The 15834-nt window shown below is 39.4% G+C and overlaps 1 protein-coding gene across 2 annotated transcripts in view; it reads left to right on the top strand.

The window, feature by feature from the left end:
- aff2 (AF4/FMR2 family, member 2) overlaps positions 1–15261 on the top strand; it is a 221374-nt gene extending 206113 nt beyond the window's left edge. For both annotated transcript variants that reach the window (XM_027154627.2, XM_027154626.2), the window contains exons 16-21: positions 613–749; positions 1346–1417; positions 4099–4192; positions 4421–4470; positions 5995–6227; positions 11568–15261. In XM_027154627.2, coding sequence (XP_027010428.2) covers positions 613–749; positions 1346–1417; positions 4099–4192; positions 4421–4470; positions 5995–6227; positions 11568–11689 — 708 coding nt within the window. In that variant the 3' untranslated portion in view covers positions 11690–15261. The remainder of the gene's footprint in view (positions 1–612; positions 750–1345; positions 1418–4098; positions 4193–4420; positions 4471–5994; positions 6228–11567) is intronic.
- The last annotated feature ends 573 nt before the right edge of the window (positions 15262–15834 follow it).

Raw genomic sequence — 15834 nt, 5'->3', positions numbered from 1 at the left:
AATCAGGTGCAGGCCACAGCTCATTTGCATTTATCGATGCTGACAATATTCCATAAAAGGTTAAGCTCAAAATAAAGCACAAAAAGGGGTGAAAGACATAGTGTTTCTCAGATGTTAAATGATTATTAAGCAGCTTAAAAGCACCGTAAGAAATCATAAGGCTACCTATTATTATTACTTATCAGACTACCCATTATTAAGCACTTAAACAGCATCTACAGCTCATGTTTTTAATTGAACTGAATAAGACTCATATAAAATCACAGTAATCAAGGACAATTATAGAATTTGAAGTTAGATACATAAATGTAATCTTGTAGGATACAACGGACTGAATTGTATGGACATATAAAATTTTCACAAAAAACACATTTCTCGTATAAATGAATAAACAGAATTGACAACAATTTGATTTGTATCCAAAAAAAATGACAGTGACCCAAAATGTACAAAACTATACATGATTTTTTTTTGTAGGTGATTTTATTTTATTATATTATTTTTTTTTTATCAAAATTCAGTTGAAAAACGGTTCCTGTCATCATTCTTCTTTCTCATAATCTCACATCTGATTGCTGTCAACACCCCCCCCCCCCCAAACACCTTGTACAGATGGAGAAGTTTGGCAAAGCTGTCAATTACGCAGACGGTGCGCTCTCCTTCATCGAGTGCGGCAATGCCATGGAACGAGACCCGTTAGAGGCCAAGTCGCCGTACACCATGTACTCAGAAACCGTGGAGCTCATTAGGTCAGTGTTGCCAAAAGCCAGCTTCTCATCTCTCTCTTTCTCTTTCTCTCTCCCCATCTTCTCTCCCACCCTCCAGCACGGCCCCCCGACCTGCCGTGATTAAAATAAAAGCGATGATTACTATTAGGGCCACCACAAGGCAACTCCACGTTACAAGCCATGCAATTAGCAGCCCTTGTTTTATTAATGTCACAGAGAATGAAAATAGATGGACCTCGAAGCTCATCAGCACACTCGGCAAATCAGCTGGCGGTGATTGAAATCGGAGCTCAGAGGAAACCGTGTGTGGTTGTACACACACACACACACACACACACATTTGCTCAAGCACACACGCAGGCTCAGAAAAATTGTTTATCCTATAAACCCCCATAAAATGAGGTTGCATTAGATCATTAAAGCATTTCATTTCTGCTGAAAAGGAAATGATATTTTGATAATTCTCCATCTCTGTAATCATTAACAGTAATATTGCAAGCAGCAGGCTCATTTAAGCGACAATCCCTAGACTAAAAGAAAGGCAGAATCTTTAGGGTTCCTAGACATCTCGCTGCTTTCGCTCATTAACCTTGCGTTGTTTTATTATTGCTTTAAAGGTATGCCATGAGATTAAAGAACTTCACCAGTCACTCAGCTACGCTGGCGGAGAAGAAATTAGCGGTGCTGTGGTGAGTTTGAGATTTATTGTGTTTCCTTTGTACAACTGCACAATTTTCTACACTTTGGACTACAGAGTTTTACAGGTGGCTAAAAAGGAACAAACGCAAGTCTGATATAAAGGAATCGGGAGAGCCTGTTGGCTTTGTTTTTCCCTTTTACAAAGCTTTCACCAAATTTTGTGGTCGAAAATCAACGTTAGATGTTTATGAACAAGCTCTCGGTGCTTCTCAGAGCACAGAAATAGGTTTGATATCACCATTTACAGTACTCTTGAGATAGAAGAAACATTTGTTGTTGTTTTGGGGACTTTTCTATAAATATATTACCCTCAGTAGGCTGATTAAAAGCAGAAATACTTATTAAAAAAACAAACCTACACATTCTTAAAGTTCTGTGTGTCTACTTTCATATGAGCTCCATATTAAACAACACTGTTGAGTGGGACATGATGAAGACATTTAATACTGAACATGGACACAATGAAACAGGAGCAAATTCATGTTTTTTGGCCTCTCGTAATAAGAGTTGCTAAACTGCTGTGGTGTAAGAGGAATAAAACAATGCTAACAATGTTATTGGAAAACAAATTAGATTGGTCACTAACTCGGTTTAGATCGCATCACACCCATACTTTGTTTATCTTGTTTATTGTTTTCCTTTAACGCTTCTTTGTTTATTCTACACCTTCGATATAAAGCAGACGCGTGTTTTTCTGCTTTTCTGTTTTAATACAGTCATCATGATCATCCAGTGCCCGCTTGTGTTTGAAAAGCCTTTTGTGTGGCAGTGTAAAAACCCTGAGCGCAACACGAGTCGGCAGCCGTCAGCAGCCTGATGTGCCACTTTGCCTTCGCTCCACTTTGTCTAAATCTCCCCTCAGCCATCACCCGTCTACAATCGCTCCTATCTGGGAGCTTTAAAACACCGCTAAAGCACTTAATCAGCTTAGACCGGATCATTATTCTTGTATTTCATTAAGCCGTTAGCGGATAATGAAAGATTTCCGCGCTGCCGCATTGGGGATGTGTACTCGAGGCCAGATAAAAGACATCCACATGCCAATCTGCCTGTCACATCAGCAACACTTGTTTATGTTGAATGTCAAGGTTAGATTTGTGCTCATGGCTCAGAGGCGACAGTCAAAAAGCCGGACTGATTTGTAGCTTTGTGTATTTGTTAATCAAAGTTGTTTAGTGGTTAAAAGGCGACGTTCAAAAGCTCCTTCGGGTACGTATTAGAAACACGGTTCAATTTCATTCAGACTTTTTTTTTTCCATGTTTTTTTTTTTTTTCAAATACAGTGGCATGGACTGTGTATTAAAACATCTTGCTCTGTATTCATTCTTAAAACATTTCCCCTGGATCATCTTGTTTCTCTTTTCACACTACTCATTCTTTACCAGTTTATCAGTTACCGGTTAACAGTTAATCCCGAGTATATTCATAATCTGACGTTTCACACTGTACATTCTTAAACCCTGGGTTTTACATATTTATTTCATCGACAACCCTGATTATATAAACACAGCTACAGCATGTGACCGCTCTAAATAACTTCACGCATCAGTGAGAAAAAATGTTGCAATGTAAATCCGGCTTTTCCGTTTTAAGCCTCCTGAGACACGTAAAGGCAAAAAAATTGGCAAAAGGGGAAAAAAACAAAATATTGAACTATTATTAATACAGAAATTTGATTTACAGAGATTTACAGAGATACATAAGTTTTATATCATTGGGTAAAAAGCTTCGAAATTAGTGTGAAACGTTCCTCTATCCGGGGTTGAATGCAGGGTTTAATACGACGACAACCCGAGGTTACGCGCAGTCTGAGAAGCCTTATGTTTGAAGACGAGGTTCTACTGGGAATTAGCACTCGCTTCATCTCTGCCTAAAGAGAGCGATGCGGCGGCACTTTAGTCCTAAAATCTCTCAAAGTTTTCAAAACTCCTCACCTGTACGATCTGTTCAAACACCTTTCTTGCTGATAACATCGTCATCACTATCACACACATTCCTCGTAGATTAGACTATAGCTACGTTCAGCTACAGTGCACTCCAACATTCGCGCTACTTCAGTTTCTGTCGGATTTATCCCTAACATGAGCAAGAAAATTGAGAGCGAAAAAAGCTTTCGCTCTTTTCTTTTCTTTTTTTTTTTTTTTTTTTTTTTTTTTTTTTTTGGAGTTAACTGCAAAACTTCAATTCACTTCACAGGTCTCAAGAAAACACAGCAGCAATCAACCCATGACTAAAGCCCCATTTTAAATATTTCAATCTAAACATATGTAATGTATCAAGGTGGAATTTCCTTTAAAGGTCACTTGGATTTGTCATGTAGAAGAGCGGCAGCCTGTTACGAAACCTGACCTAGATCCGAGTGTCCATGAGTACACAGTGTTTTAGCTCTAACACGAGGAGTCTGCTCTTATTAGAATTGACAGAGGGCTAGTTCAGTTTCACGGGGCGGTGCATATGTCCCGAGCATCTGGTGTCTCACAAGCATTGGACTGAAAGGTCAGTCACTCCATGCTACTGGCTGTGTCCTAGCCAACACGCTCCTCCATGAACACCAGGACGAGCTTTGTTTACCTGTTCTGTAGTCACATCCCTTCAAGAACGTTCCCAAGAAAACCACCAGCGTTTGTTCCGTTGTTTTGTATAACCGTTGCACGTATTTCCTTCTCCACAGCAATCGGTGTTTATCCCTGCTGTATTTACGGATGTTCAAGCTGAAAAAGGATCACGCGATGAAGTATTCACGCTCTTTAATGGAGTACTTCAAGGTGAAATCCTTACACATGTTTGTGCATTTCAGAAATAGCATAATCTGATCAATTTTGCAATTTTGCAAGTTGTCTAACATTTTGTTTGGTTAGCATACCAATGAATGCCATTAATTATCTGCTCCTATTGTCAGGAAGCCGGTTATGATTAATCATCTTTGAGCGCTTGATCAAGCTCTGTCAGGTCACTTAATTTTTTTTTTTTTATTATTATATTTTATTCCACAGAATTCATCAAAAAGTTCTCAAGCACCTTCACCGTGGGGCTCCAATGGAAAGTATGTCCTTTCTCTATATAACATCAGAGTCGTTTTGTGATTGTTGTCAAAAAATATTTGATTGTGTTATTCTGTCATTTTCACAACTGACACTGGTTCTGTTCTTGTATTATTGTTGTTAGTTTTGTCACTGCCATGTGGTGGCTTTAGGCTAGTATTTTATACCCTTGTTCAAAAGAACTTTATTCCGTGACCCCCAGCTCTACCTTTATATGATGTTAGATGATAAGAAGGATAAGGAAGAAACAAATATTTAGTTTTTTTCTTTCATTTTTGCACAACAAACAGGGAGCAAAGTTGTGAATGGTTAAGAAAAGGCAGACCACACGGATTGTAGGATTGGTGTCGGGGATCGTTTGAGCTGATAGTTTGGATTCTTTCGCTTTAAAATGTATTAGCTCATTTAGAACATATCAAATCACTTACCATGATGTTAATATTGTTGTACAGAGTTTATCGCTCGCTAGTATTACTCTAGGTTGTCTGTAAGCAAAAAAGATGAACTCTAGGAAGAGAGGAGCTTTTCCATGCCAACGCCATGGCAACCTAATGCATGGTGCAGGCTGAGTAGGCATGCTTTCTTTGTGAGAGAGTGTGTGTGTGTGTGTGTGTGTGTGTGTGTGTGTGTGTGTGTGTGTGTGTGTGTGTGTGTGTGTGTGTGTGTGTGGGAAAGAGAGAGACTTGGCCTCTGGCTGGACACTACACAGGCCTGCTGCTCTGCAGCCATCGCACCTGTCAAAACCAATTAGCTCCGGCAGCCAGAGCCCTCCAGCCTTCTCTGCTACGTTACCAGTAAAAGGAGCTTTCTGATCTTCCGCTACCTGCTGATCAACACCAGCTCCCTTACACACACACACACACATACGCACACACAACATACACACAACATACACCTACTCCCTGCTCTACCGTCTGCACTTTTTTTTTACCTTCTTTTCTGTCATGAATCTTTTCTCTCCTTCCTGCTGTCTCTGCTGTCTCTCTCGTTCACTGATGGTCTGTTTATTTGAGTAAAAACCTGCACTGCCCCAAGAATGGGCCTTGCTGTTGACAGGGAACATAATTTAGCCCCACAGGGCATGAGAGCGGTTCAATTTATCGCTGGATTACAGGCAACGTGGCTTGATTGTTTAGGTTTAAGCACTGAAAGATGGATGTGTGTGTGTGTGTGTGTGTGTGTGTGTGTGTGTGTGTGTGTGTGTGTGTGTGTGTGTGTGTGTGTAGAAGGAGGGACAAAGTAGCCTTGCTCGTGTGTTAGAAAAGCACCAGGCTCGATACAAATAACATTTCACAAGAAGCTAAGCTAGTTTTGTTAAATGCTAAATAAACGGGAAAAATAAACGATTTACCAACTCGAATAGCTTAAAGAATAAATAATGGCACCCTGCTTTTTGAAAGGTGAATTTTTTATTAATTAAAAAAAAACAACATTGAAATAATTGAGGTAAAACTGTGACATCGTATTATTTTTGCATTATTTGTAATTAACTAATATTACATTTTATCCCTTGTCACATCTGTCAGGACTACAGGAACACCGTCACCCATGTCTCTGAGTTCGTCCCCGATCGGCTCAGTAAACAGCAACACCGGAGCCATTGTTTCCTCCTCGTCGTCCTCTTCCTCGTCCTCGGGCAGCGTCGCCATCCCTCAGCGCATCCACCACATGGCCGCCAGCCACGTCAACATCACCAACAACATCCTGCGCAGCTACGAGCACTGGGACACGGCCGACAAGCTGGCCCACGAGAGCCAAGGTACAAACCCTGCCAAAACGGTTCAAGGTCCTTGAGTCTCAATGCAGAAATAATATTAAAACAGTATTATGTTTCTATGGTAACCGGAAACTGAATTCTAAAAAAGAATGAAGTTAAATGGGTTTGAGTGATGAGATTATTAAGATTATGGGAAATCCAATCCTGTTTTCTGTTTAAAATACAGCAGCTTAGTGTCCTGACATCTTTCTTATTCCTTACAGTTAGATTCTTCTCTCTTCTTGTGCATGTTTCTTAAACACGGTGTTGAAATACTCGTCTCTACAAATGTAGCAAGTCTACAATCCAATTTGTTTTAGCCATTTTGTTTTTTTGTGCACTGTGCTTCGTTAACTGTCCGATTCAACCGAGCTATCGGTTCTTGAGGTCTTTTATTTTTTTACAGCCAGGCCTTGAATCCCGTAACCCTGAGAAAAAAAAACTGTCAGATAGAAAGCTACTGATACAAAGGTCAAACACAAAGAAAGGTCACGCTCATTACCATGGGAGTGTATCGGACTGGGCATGGTGCTCGCTGGAAGTCTGGAAGTCTGTACAGCGATCGTTCCTTTCCCTTGGACAAATAGTGCATCTCGGTTTCACAAGTATCTGTGTGTTTAGATTTTGGAAAAGAGAAGCAATTACATTCATGAGAAAACATTGTGCAAGGGCAGGATTGGGTAGAATTCATGTCTAAGTTGTTACTTGTCCTAAGAGTCGTATTTTACTAGTTTGAGAAGTGACACATGGTAAGATGTTGGGCTGCTGATCAGAAGGTCGTGAGTTTGAATCCCAGCTGCTGAAGGTAATGAGATTAAAACCTCAAATTCTGTTAATGTAAATGATCCAAAGTTTTAGTCATTTAGAAAATAATTAAAGGTTTGTAAGGGCCTTTTTACACCTGGTCACTTCATGTGTTTTCTCTGATCCGATAGCTATCCGATTTGTTAAAACTGTTCCATTTACATCAGGCCACATAAATGCGTCTTGGTCAATCGGATATCGTTCTGATCTTTCTACTCCCGCCCAAAATGCTAATATATTTTATCTCATTTCCGGGGTAATTGAAATGGAACACGCTTTGGTGTACAAAAAGCTACAAAAAACAGCATTTACTGTTTGCTGCATTTTCGCAACGAGACACCTGGGTGAAAGATCAGAGCCAGCGCTGGTGGGAAAACATATTTGTTTCTGGCGCGATGCACGACTCGTGAGTCACCTGCGAGTGACGTACTTCCGTTTGGGAGGAGTAAAGCGCTGACGTATGTGGCTTGAACAACCACATGCATTTACACCTGTCCAGTTTCATCTGAAACGCATCCCAGACCACCTCCTGAAGTGGTTTGAACGATCGGATTTATATCCGTCTCGAAACCGTTTCAGAGGGCATTTAGACCTGGTCTTTTTACCATCGGATAGCTATCTGATGACAGAAAACGCATGAAGTGACCAGGTGTAAAAACCCCCTAAGGGAACTTTCACACTGACAGTTTAATCTGAAATGTTGCAGTAGGCAGAAATTCAGCATGTACTGTTTTGTACTGTATCAGAATTCATGTAGAATTCATGTGTGGGGTGACTCAAGTTTAGAAGCTTTCATTTAAGCACAGTGATATTCTTTCTTCACATATCCAAACTTTATTTTTTGAAGGTTGGGGTCAGAGCACAGGGTCAGACATGATACAGCACCCCTGAAGCAGAGAGGGTTCAAGGGCTCAACAATGGCAGCTTGATAGTGCTGAGGCTTGGACCCCGACCAACAACCCAGAGCTTTAACCACTTGAGCCACTACTGCCCCTACTTCTGTGCCCCTACTAGTTGTGTCCCAAATGATGTATTATATACTGCGTGCATTTCACTATAGTGTGTAGTGTATGAATTTTAGAAGGGAAAAATAATCTCGAATGGACCACTAATGGTTTTTTAAGCTGTTTCCCAGTCGATGGTAAATGATGTCTAACACTCGTAATGTGACGCCGCTAGCTTTAGCGGAATTTGATGAATTTTTAAAATGTTAAAAAATAAATATTACACATAACGTGGGATAGTTTAAAAGACATTGATGTCGAAGGCCATCTTGAATTTTTTTCTCCCAAAGTCAGCTCCTGGTAGCTCCTCCCCTTTTCCACTACATATGCAAAGCTGTGAATGTTGAGTGCGTGAAGTTTTCAACATTCCACACTTGGTTTCTTTTTTGGGTTGAATCAGCGCATGGACACTTCTTTGGCCTTGTAGTGCATTTCTTGGAATATCTTTTATCTTGGAATTGTGGAAAAACTACTAACAATATTTGCACAACAAAATAGCGTGGAATAACGTATAAGTGTCGGATTTGGGACGCACCATAAGAATTTTGCAAGGCTCTTGCCAAATGTCCCTTTAGGTCAGAGATTTTCTCTTGCGTCTGAGAATTAACATTAGCACAATTCTGACCGTGTATGAGTTGGAAAATATCGTTGATGGATGTTTCCGGTGAATTTAAAATTGCTTTCAGATATTTGAGTGCTAGAAAAGTGTGAGAGTCTGTGTGTGTGTGCCCTGTGATGGGTTGGCGCTCCGTCCAGGGTGTATCCTGCCTTGATGCCCAATGACGCCTGAGATAGGCACAGGCTCCCCGTGACCTGAAAAGTTCGGATAAGCGGTAGAAAATGAATGAATGAATGAACTTTTTATTTAGTTGAAATGTCTTTTTGGATTTTGAAACATTTCAATGTAGAAATTTTGATAAAAATCTCTAAAGCAAAAATTGTTGCACTCTTAAAGCAAGAATATCTTTGCAGACATGATTCTACTTTTCTATTTTTTCCCCCTGATTCACAGGGAATCATTTTACATTGATTCAGAAGCTTTTATCCAAAGTGCTTTGCGAGTGAAGTATAGCGTACAATCCATTCTTTTAGTTGCACAGTCCAAGGTTAAGAGCCTTGCATTCATCCTCGACAAGCCGCAAAGTACCCGAGTGCTTCCCACGTCGGCGTGCCACTCGCTCATTAGGCCTGATTGGTCTTCTTTTACATCTTATCTACATCTGTCAGAGGTTGAAAGGAGAACTGGCCTCTTTCACACATTAGCCTTATCAGTAAGGGGACGTTTGTATGGACCGCTGGAGACAGAGAGTGGCTTCATAGCGCTTCAGGTTTGATAGGGCTTCCTCTGTCATTTCCTCTCCCTTGTTCATCTAGAGAAGGCTAATTAAAAAGCATGGGGATGCTGAAGGTCACGTGTGACATCTCTTTGACTCCGAAGGCTTAAGTCTGATGCTCAGTTTCCTCTTCTCTCCTTCACTGTCTTCTTTTATAAATTAAGGCTGGTTTTAATTTATCCTTTAGAAGAAAACAAAATCTTACTGATTATATAGTTTATAATTCATAACTTGACACAGTGAAATATTTGAATTCAGTTATTGATTAAAAAAACTATTAAAGTATTATATAACTATTAAATAGTAAAACTATTTACTATATCAACTATTTACTATACTGCCTATCTCACATATCGTCTCTTTCATTAATGATATGATTCAACAAGAGTTGTGTAAGGAATTTACTTCATAGTTCTGAAAATCAGGGCATAAAAAATATTAGACGTGGCTTATCGCCCTTTATTTTTATATTTATATACAATAAACTGTGACACGGTCGGCATCCTGTGAAAGGATAAAAAAAATTATAATGTCTCAAATAAAAGTTATATAACAGTGAGGTTACAGGGTTCTGAGGTCAAGAAGGTGCAGGAGTTTAAGTATTTGAGATTAGCCATCCAGTGTGGCAGGAAGTGTGGAAAAGAGGTGAAGAGGCAAGTGAAGCAGGTTGGAGGGGTGGAGAAAAGTGTCAGCAAGAGGAAAGATGTAGAAGACAGTAGTGAGACCAGATATGCTGTATGGGTTAGAGACTGTAGCAGTGAGGAAAAGACATGAGACAGAGATGGAGGTAGCAGAGATGAGGATGTTGAGGTTCTCTTTAGGAGTGACGAGGATGGACAGGATTAGGAACGAGCACATCAGAGGGACAGATCAGGTTGGCTGTTTTGGGGACAGAGAGGAGGTGGGAAGGAGATGGACAGGGGAAGGAGATGGTTGGAGGATGTTGGAGATGGAGCTGCCAGGTAAGAGGTCAAGAGGAGATATATGGTTGTGTTAATAGGAGACATGGGGGGTAATTTGTGCAAAAGTAGAAGATGCAGAGGATAGAGTTAGGAGGAAACAGATGATTCGCTGTGAAGACCCCTAACGGGAAAAGCGAAAGTAGAGGAAGATTAAATTTTTCACACTTAAAATGTTTTGGAGTTGAAAGCATGTGTTTAAAATGATCTCTGCTGTGAATTGTTTTTTTTTTGTAACCTTTGTTGAAACTTTTATTTTTAGTATTTTTTAAATGATTAGTTGTGAGGTGCCACTCTTTTGATTATATACTGTATACAAACTGAGAACTTTTTTAAGGTATTGTTCATGTTTGAATTTGAAGGGTGCCATTAATGAACTAGGTCGAATAAAAACGATACGGTTGTTTGAATTAGTTATCATTTATAACTAGTTTCAAAAATGTTTTATTCATATTATATCTGTGTTCATATTTTACAAAGGGTGCCAATAATTTTGCATCTGAACTTTGGACCGTTTTAGTGAAAGCAATCCACTAATTGATTTATTTTCATTTTAAATGTATTTATTTTTTATTTATAATTACATTAAATTCCATGTGTAATTTTCATTTTATAATTAAATAGAATTATACAATCGAAGAGAATTCATTTTATAATTAAGTTATAATACTTTAGTTATTTTTATATTCATACATACATTTAATTTTGCCCATTTTTCTGAAAGCTTTTAACGCCTGTGCTTTAACCTGGAGGGAATTTTATTTTAATATTGATTTAAATATATAAATCATTTAAATATTGATTTCAAATTAAACTGTACAGGGGCAGTCGTGGCCTAATGGTTAGAGAGTCTGACTCGTAACCCGAAGGTTGTGGGTTCGAGTCTCGGGCCAGCCACGACTGAGGTGCCCTTGAGAAAGGCACCGAATCCCCCCCAACTGCTCCCCGGGGTGCCGCAGCAAGCATAAATGGCTGCCCACTGCTCCGGGTGTGTGTTTACGGTGTGTGTGTGTGTGTGTGTGTGTGTGTGTGTGTGTGTGTTCACTGCTGTGTGTGTGCACATTGGATGGGTTAAATGCAGAGAACGAATTCTGAGTATGGGTCACCGTACTTGGCCGTATGTCACGTCACTGTTTATTTTGACTCAAATGTTTTGTTTATTTTATTTGCTACACCTTTTGTCTGTGCTTTTTTTTTTTTTGGATGCCAATACTTTTGAAACTGACTGACTTTTTTCTTCAGAGTTCTTTCAGGAGTTGGACTCAGTGATGGAGCCACTGACGCAGCACAGCAGCATGACTGACCTGGTGCGCTACATACGCCAAGGACTGCACTGGCTCCGCATCGAGGCCCATTTGTTATAGTGCTGGAGCTTTTCACTGTGCTCTCTTACTCTCTCTCTCTCACTCTCTCTCTCTCTCTCTCTCTCTCTCACTTTCCTGCTCTCATTCTCTCTCTCTTACTCCTGCCGTTCCTTCCATCACTTCCTCCTTCCACCAGCACTGCCGTCTCAGAGATGCTCCTACGCAAACAGAGCTGAGGAACGAGTGGAACTCAAGGTGCTGTATGATTTTCTGGAGATCTTGAGCACATGGTGAAAGAACTGCAGCAACTGTCATTGTGTTCAGAAAAAGAAAACGCAATACGCTTTTTTGCGTATAGCAGCAGGTATAGAGGACACAGGAGGTCTCACCCGGGCAGATCATTGAGACAGGACAGTATCTTTTTAAATCTGCTCTCTCGTTTTGTACAGTGTACATTATTTCCTATAAAGTGAAAGAAAGGGCCAAACAGGGGCCCGGTGTGCAATCCTTCTCTATGTCAGTATTGTTTCTTTGTATTACATGTCGACGGCTTTATAAAATGATTGTGAAGGCCTGGGGGTCAAAGGAGTATAAGAGAAAAAAAGAGGAGTCAAAAGATCAATCATTTACTGTAGAGTAAAACTCCACCCTGAATGACTCAAATATTAGAATTAACAAATGTTCCTTAGTGATCCTTAATGATGTCATACTGGTTTTGCATTTTATTTTTTTTCAAATTAAATGCTTTTCCTACATTACCCAAAATGCCCCACAGTAACAATTCATCTCTATTTACAGAGTGTAATACGGCAGTGCTTTAGTCCTGGTGTCTGTCCAGTTCTGTCAACTCCTAATCTGTACGCTCTGCTCTAACTGATCACGATCCAGTGATTCATACAATATGCCCAACTCCGTCATCGACATATCGTAGAATTCGCCTCGGCTTTTTTCAACTCAGTGGATTTTAGAAAAAAAATTATGATTGAGAAAAGAAGCTCTTGCTTTTTTTGGGTTTTGACGATTGTTGAATTGTTTTTTTCCCCCTATAATTAAACGCTACTGTACGCGATCTTAGCGTCCTCGCCAAATCACCCGACAGACTGCTACTAGAATCTCTAACCAATCAGAAACATTTCTAATTGTGCTTCAGGGTGGATTTTTACTTTAAATTCCCCTTTTTAAATTTCTACAGTGCCATAATAACTCACGTGCAACGCTCACACTGGCTTTATTACAAATCTGTTTATCCTGAGGGCAACAAACGTCTAAAAATCGTCCGAGGGTGTTTAACGGACGTGCAGTCGACTTCTCCAGCAAACAAACATACACACACACACACACACACACACACACACAGGACATCAGCGTCTCCTTGACTCAGCGGCTCTTTTATCTTTCTGATCTGTACCATACTGACTGTGTTCTATATGCCGACTCTTTTACTCTTCGATGTTTGCATGTTCACAGAGGGTGTTATTAGATAGCTCTAAGAGAGTCCAAACATCATTAACAATTCTTACGAATTCTGTACTGTATTTTTTTGTTGTTTTGTTTTGTTTCATTTTGTTTCGTTTCATTTTTTTGTTGCATCGTGTCGATTTTCCTGGGCAGGCAGCTTTACTTGTTTGTTTGTTTGTTTGTTTGTTTTTACAATCTACAATCAGTTTAGTGCCTACTGTAGTCTAAGCAGTTCTTTCTTCCCTCCCTATAAAAAGCACTAATTTGGGCCGTACTAGTAGCTAACTCGTAGCTTAGCTAGTTTTTTTTTTCTGTTTGTAATTTTATTTATTTGATTTCCTAGCAGTGGACTCTTTATCGCCGGTATTTTACTGTTTATTATCAGTAGTACGCTGTTGACATGCTGTCGGGGAGTGAGACGTTTCTCCATGCGCTTCTGTCCCGAATTTATCCGCATAAGTGTGAATGAAAGGAGTGCGTCAACGCATGATCGGGGTCAGGTTCTCAGTGCCAGCATCATCCATTAAGCGTAGAGCTTTCACTGAGAGTCTTGACGAGTGTGTGTGTGTGTGTGTGTGTGTGTGTGTGTGTATGTGTGTGTGTGTGTGTGTGTGTGTGAGAGAGAGAGAGAGAGAGAGAGAGAGAGAGAGAGAGAGAGAGAGAGAGAGAGTTGTGAATGTGAGTGGGCGTGAAAAGTGATTTTCACCACGAATATACAAAAGTGCCTGCGTATGCAATGAGAATTTATTAGAGTCTATATTTAAGAACGAGAATGAATTGAAAAAATCTTTCCATACCATATTGGTATATTCAACTCTTTTTTCTTTTCTTTTTTTTTTCTTTTTCATACAACCACAGTTATTTATTGGTGTGCGTTATACTAGTGATGGTGATACTTTTTTTTTTTTTGCTTTATAAAATGTAATGACATTTTTTAAACCTATCCAATTTGCATTGATGCTCTGATGACGCTAGAAAATTTCTCCCGCTTCGTTACCGCTTGATTTTCCTTCACAGTTCTGTGATGCAAAAAATTTCCATCAGAACAAAAAAACTGAGCTTTTAAAACAAAAACAGATTCAAAGCTACCGTAGCAGCGCTGCTTAAAGTCTCGGTCTCCTTAAGTTTTTTCCTCCAACCCGCCTCTGCTGAGCGTTCACAGGAAAATGACGAGTGTTAAATCAACAGCCGGAGTGTGTATGTGAGATCAGTGTAAATATTCAGCGTATTTTAAGAGCAGAGGAGTTTGTTTATCCGTCGTGATTTTACTGTTTGTGTAAATCACAGCAATCCGCCAATCCTCGCAAAGTGCAATATGAACACAACCGTCTTAATCATCTCAAAAATAGTTACCTGTAAGCACTAGTTTTATAACGAGAGCAATACAAATCACTGACTCACTTCCTTCCTGCTCTTGATAAGCTGTTTCAAATTTACAATTATTTACAATTTGCAATTAATTCTTTTTTAATGAACACATTATACAGTACTTTTATCTACTTATAGTTATGTTGAATTTTTTTAAACTACTTGTTGACACAATGCTCCTATTTCTCCTCACCAGCCTCTTTTACTTTTTTTTTTCTGAAGGTAAATCACTCTTTAAAAAAAAATTAAAATTAAAGAAAAAAAAAATAAATCACTAGAAAGAAAATTTTTGTCCTTTTTTTCCCTCTTACGCCAAAAGTTTTTTCCCCCTCTTTCTCCACAGCATTTATCCAGGCGTTTTTTCGTGTGTGTGTGTGGTTTTTTTTTGGAGCTAAATAATTTTTATATATAGTTTTTTTTATATATATTTTATAGATTAAAATCTCTGGGGGTTTTTTTGTTTCTCTGGAGGTTAATAAGCCTTAAATATGTATATTGACATGTAACGAGAGACAGAATGTTCTCTCTGGGTGGGAAGGGAAGTAAATCACTGTGACTCATCTCTGAGCTTGTTTATGAGGAAGAGGGCAGAGTGCACTATTGTCTGAGTTTGTTAGTTTTTACTTCACCTATGAGTAAGATGAGCTGGCTGGTGGGTGAGAACTGTCATGTCCCAAATTGGGAAAAAATAAATAAAATAAATTAAAAAATGTAAAATTTATTTTAAATTTTAAATTTAAAAGTGGGATGCACGATGTTTGAAAGCCAATGTTGACATTTGAAATCACCTAAACAAACACACCCCCTAACACAATGGGTGTCACCCCTGTTTTGATAGCTCCGCCCCACACATACATACGCAACCCAGGCAACTGTTATGGCGGAACCTGCTGGGGCAGCTGGCCGAGGGGATATTTTTATCAGTAAATGAACTCGATAAGTAATACTATGATAACACAAACGTGTTTTTGTAGTACTGTGTGTTGTACCGTGAAAGGTTTAGCTTTGTCTCACGCGGAAGACGACGTTCAACACCTAAAACCCGAGGCAGAGGTAACAGCAGGTATCCGCCTTGTCAATGTTCCAGTCGCTTTCGGCTAATGTCAGACATGCGCTCTGAACACTCTCTCTGCCACATATTGGGAAGACAAGCCCCTTTCTGCTCATTGGCTACACGTTTGTTTTGTTATTCGGCCCGATTCGGTTTTCTGAAGCATTTCTCAAAAATCGTGCACCGCACCTTTAATGCCTATTGAGTCTAAAATACTCGAAAAGACTCTAGCACAAAGTTTAATTAATTGTTCAATTACTTGATTTTTAAAACTCCTGAAAACTATCATGTAGAGAAACAAAACAAAAAAATACACAAATACATTTAC

The sequence above is a fragment of the Tachysurus fulvidraco genome, chromosome 17, assembly GCF_022655615.1.
Source record: "Tachysurus fulvidraco isolate hzauxx_2018 chromosome 17, HZAU_PFXX_2.0, whole genome shotgun sequence".
NCBI lineage: Eukaryota > Metazoa > Chordata > Actinopteri > Siluriformes > Bagridae > Tachysurus > Tachysurus fulvidraco.
This window is presented reverse-complemented; position numbering and strand designations above follow the sequence as displayed.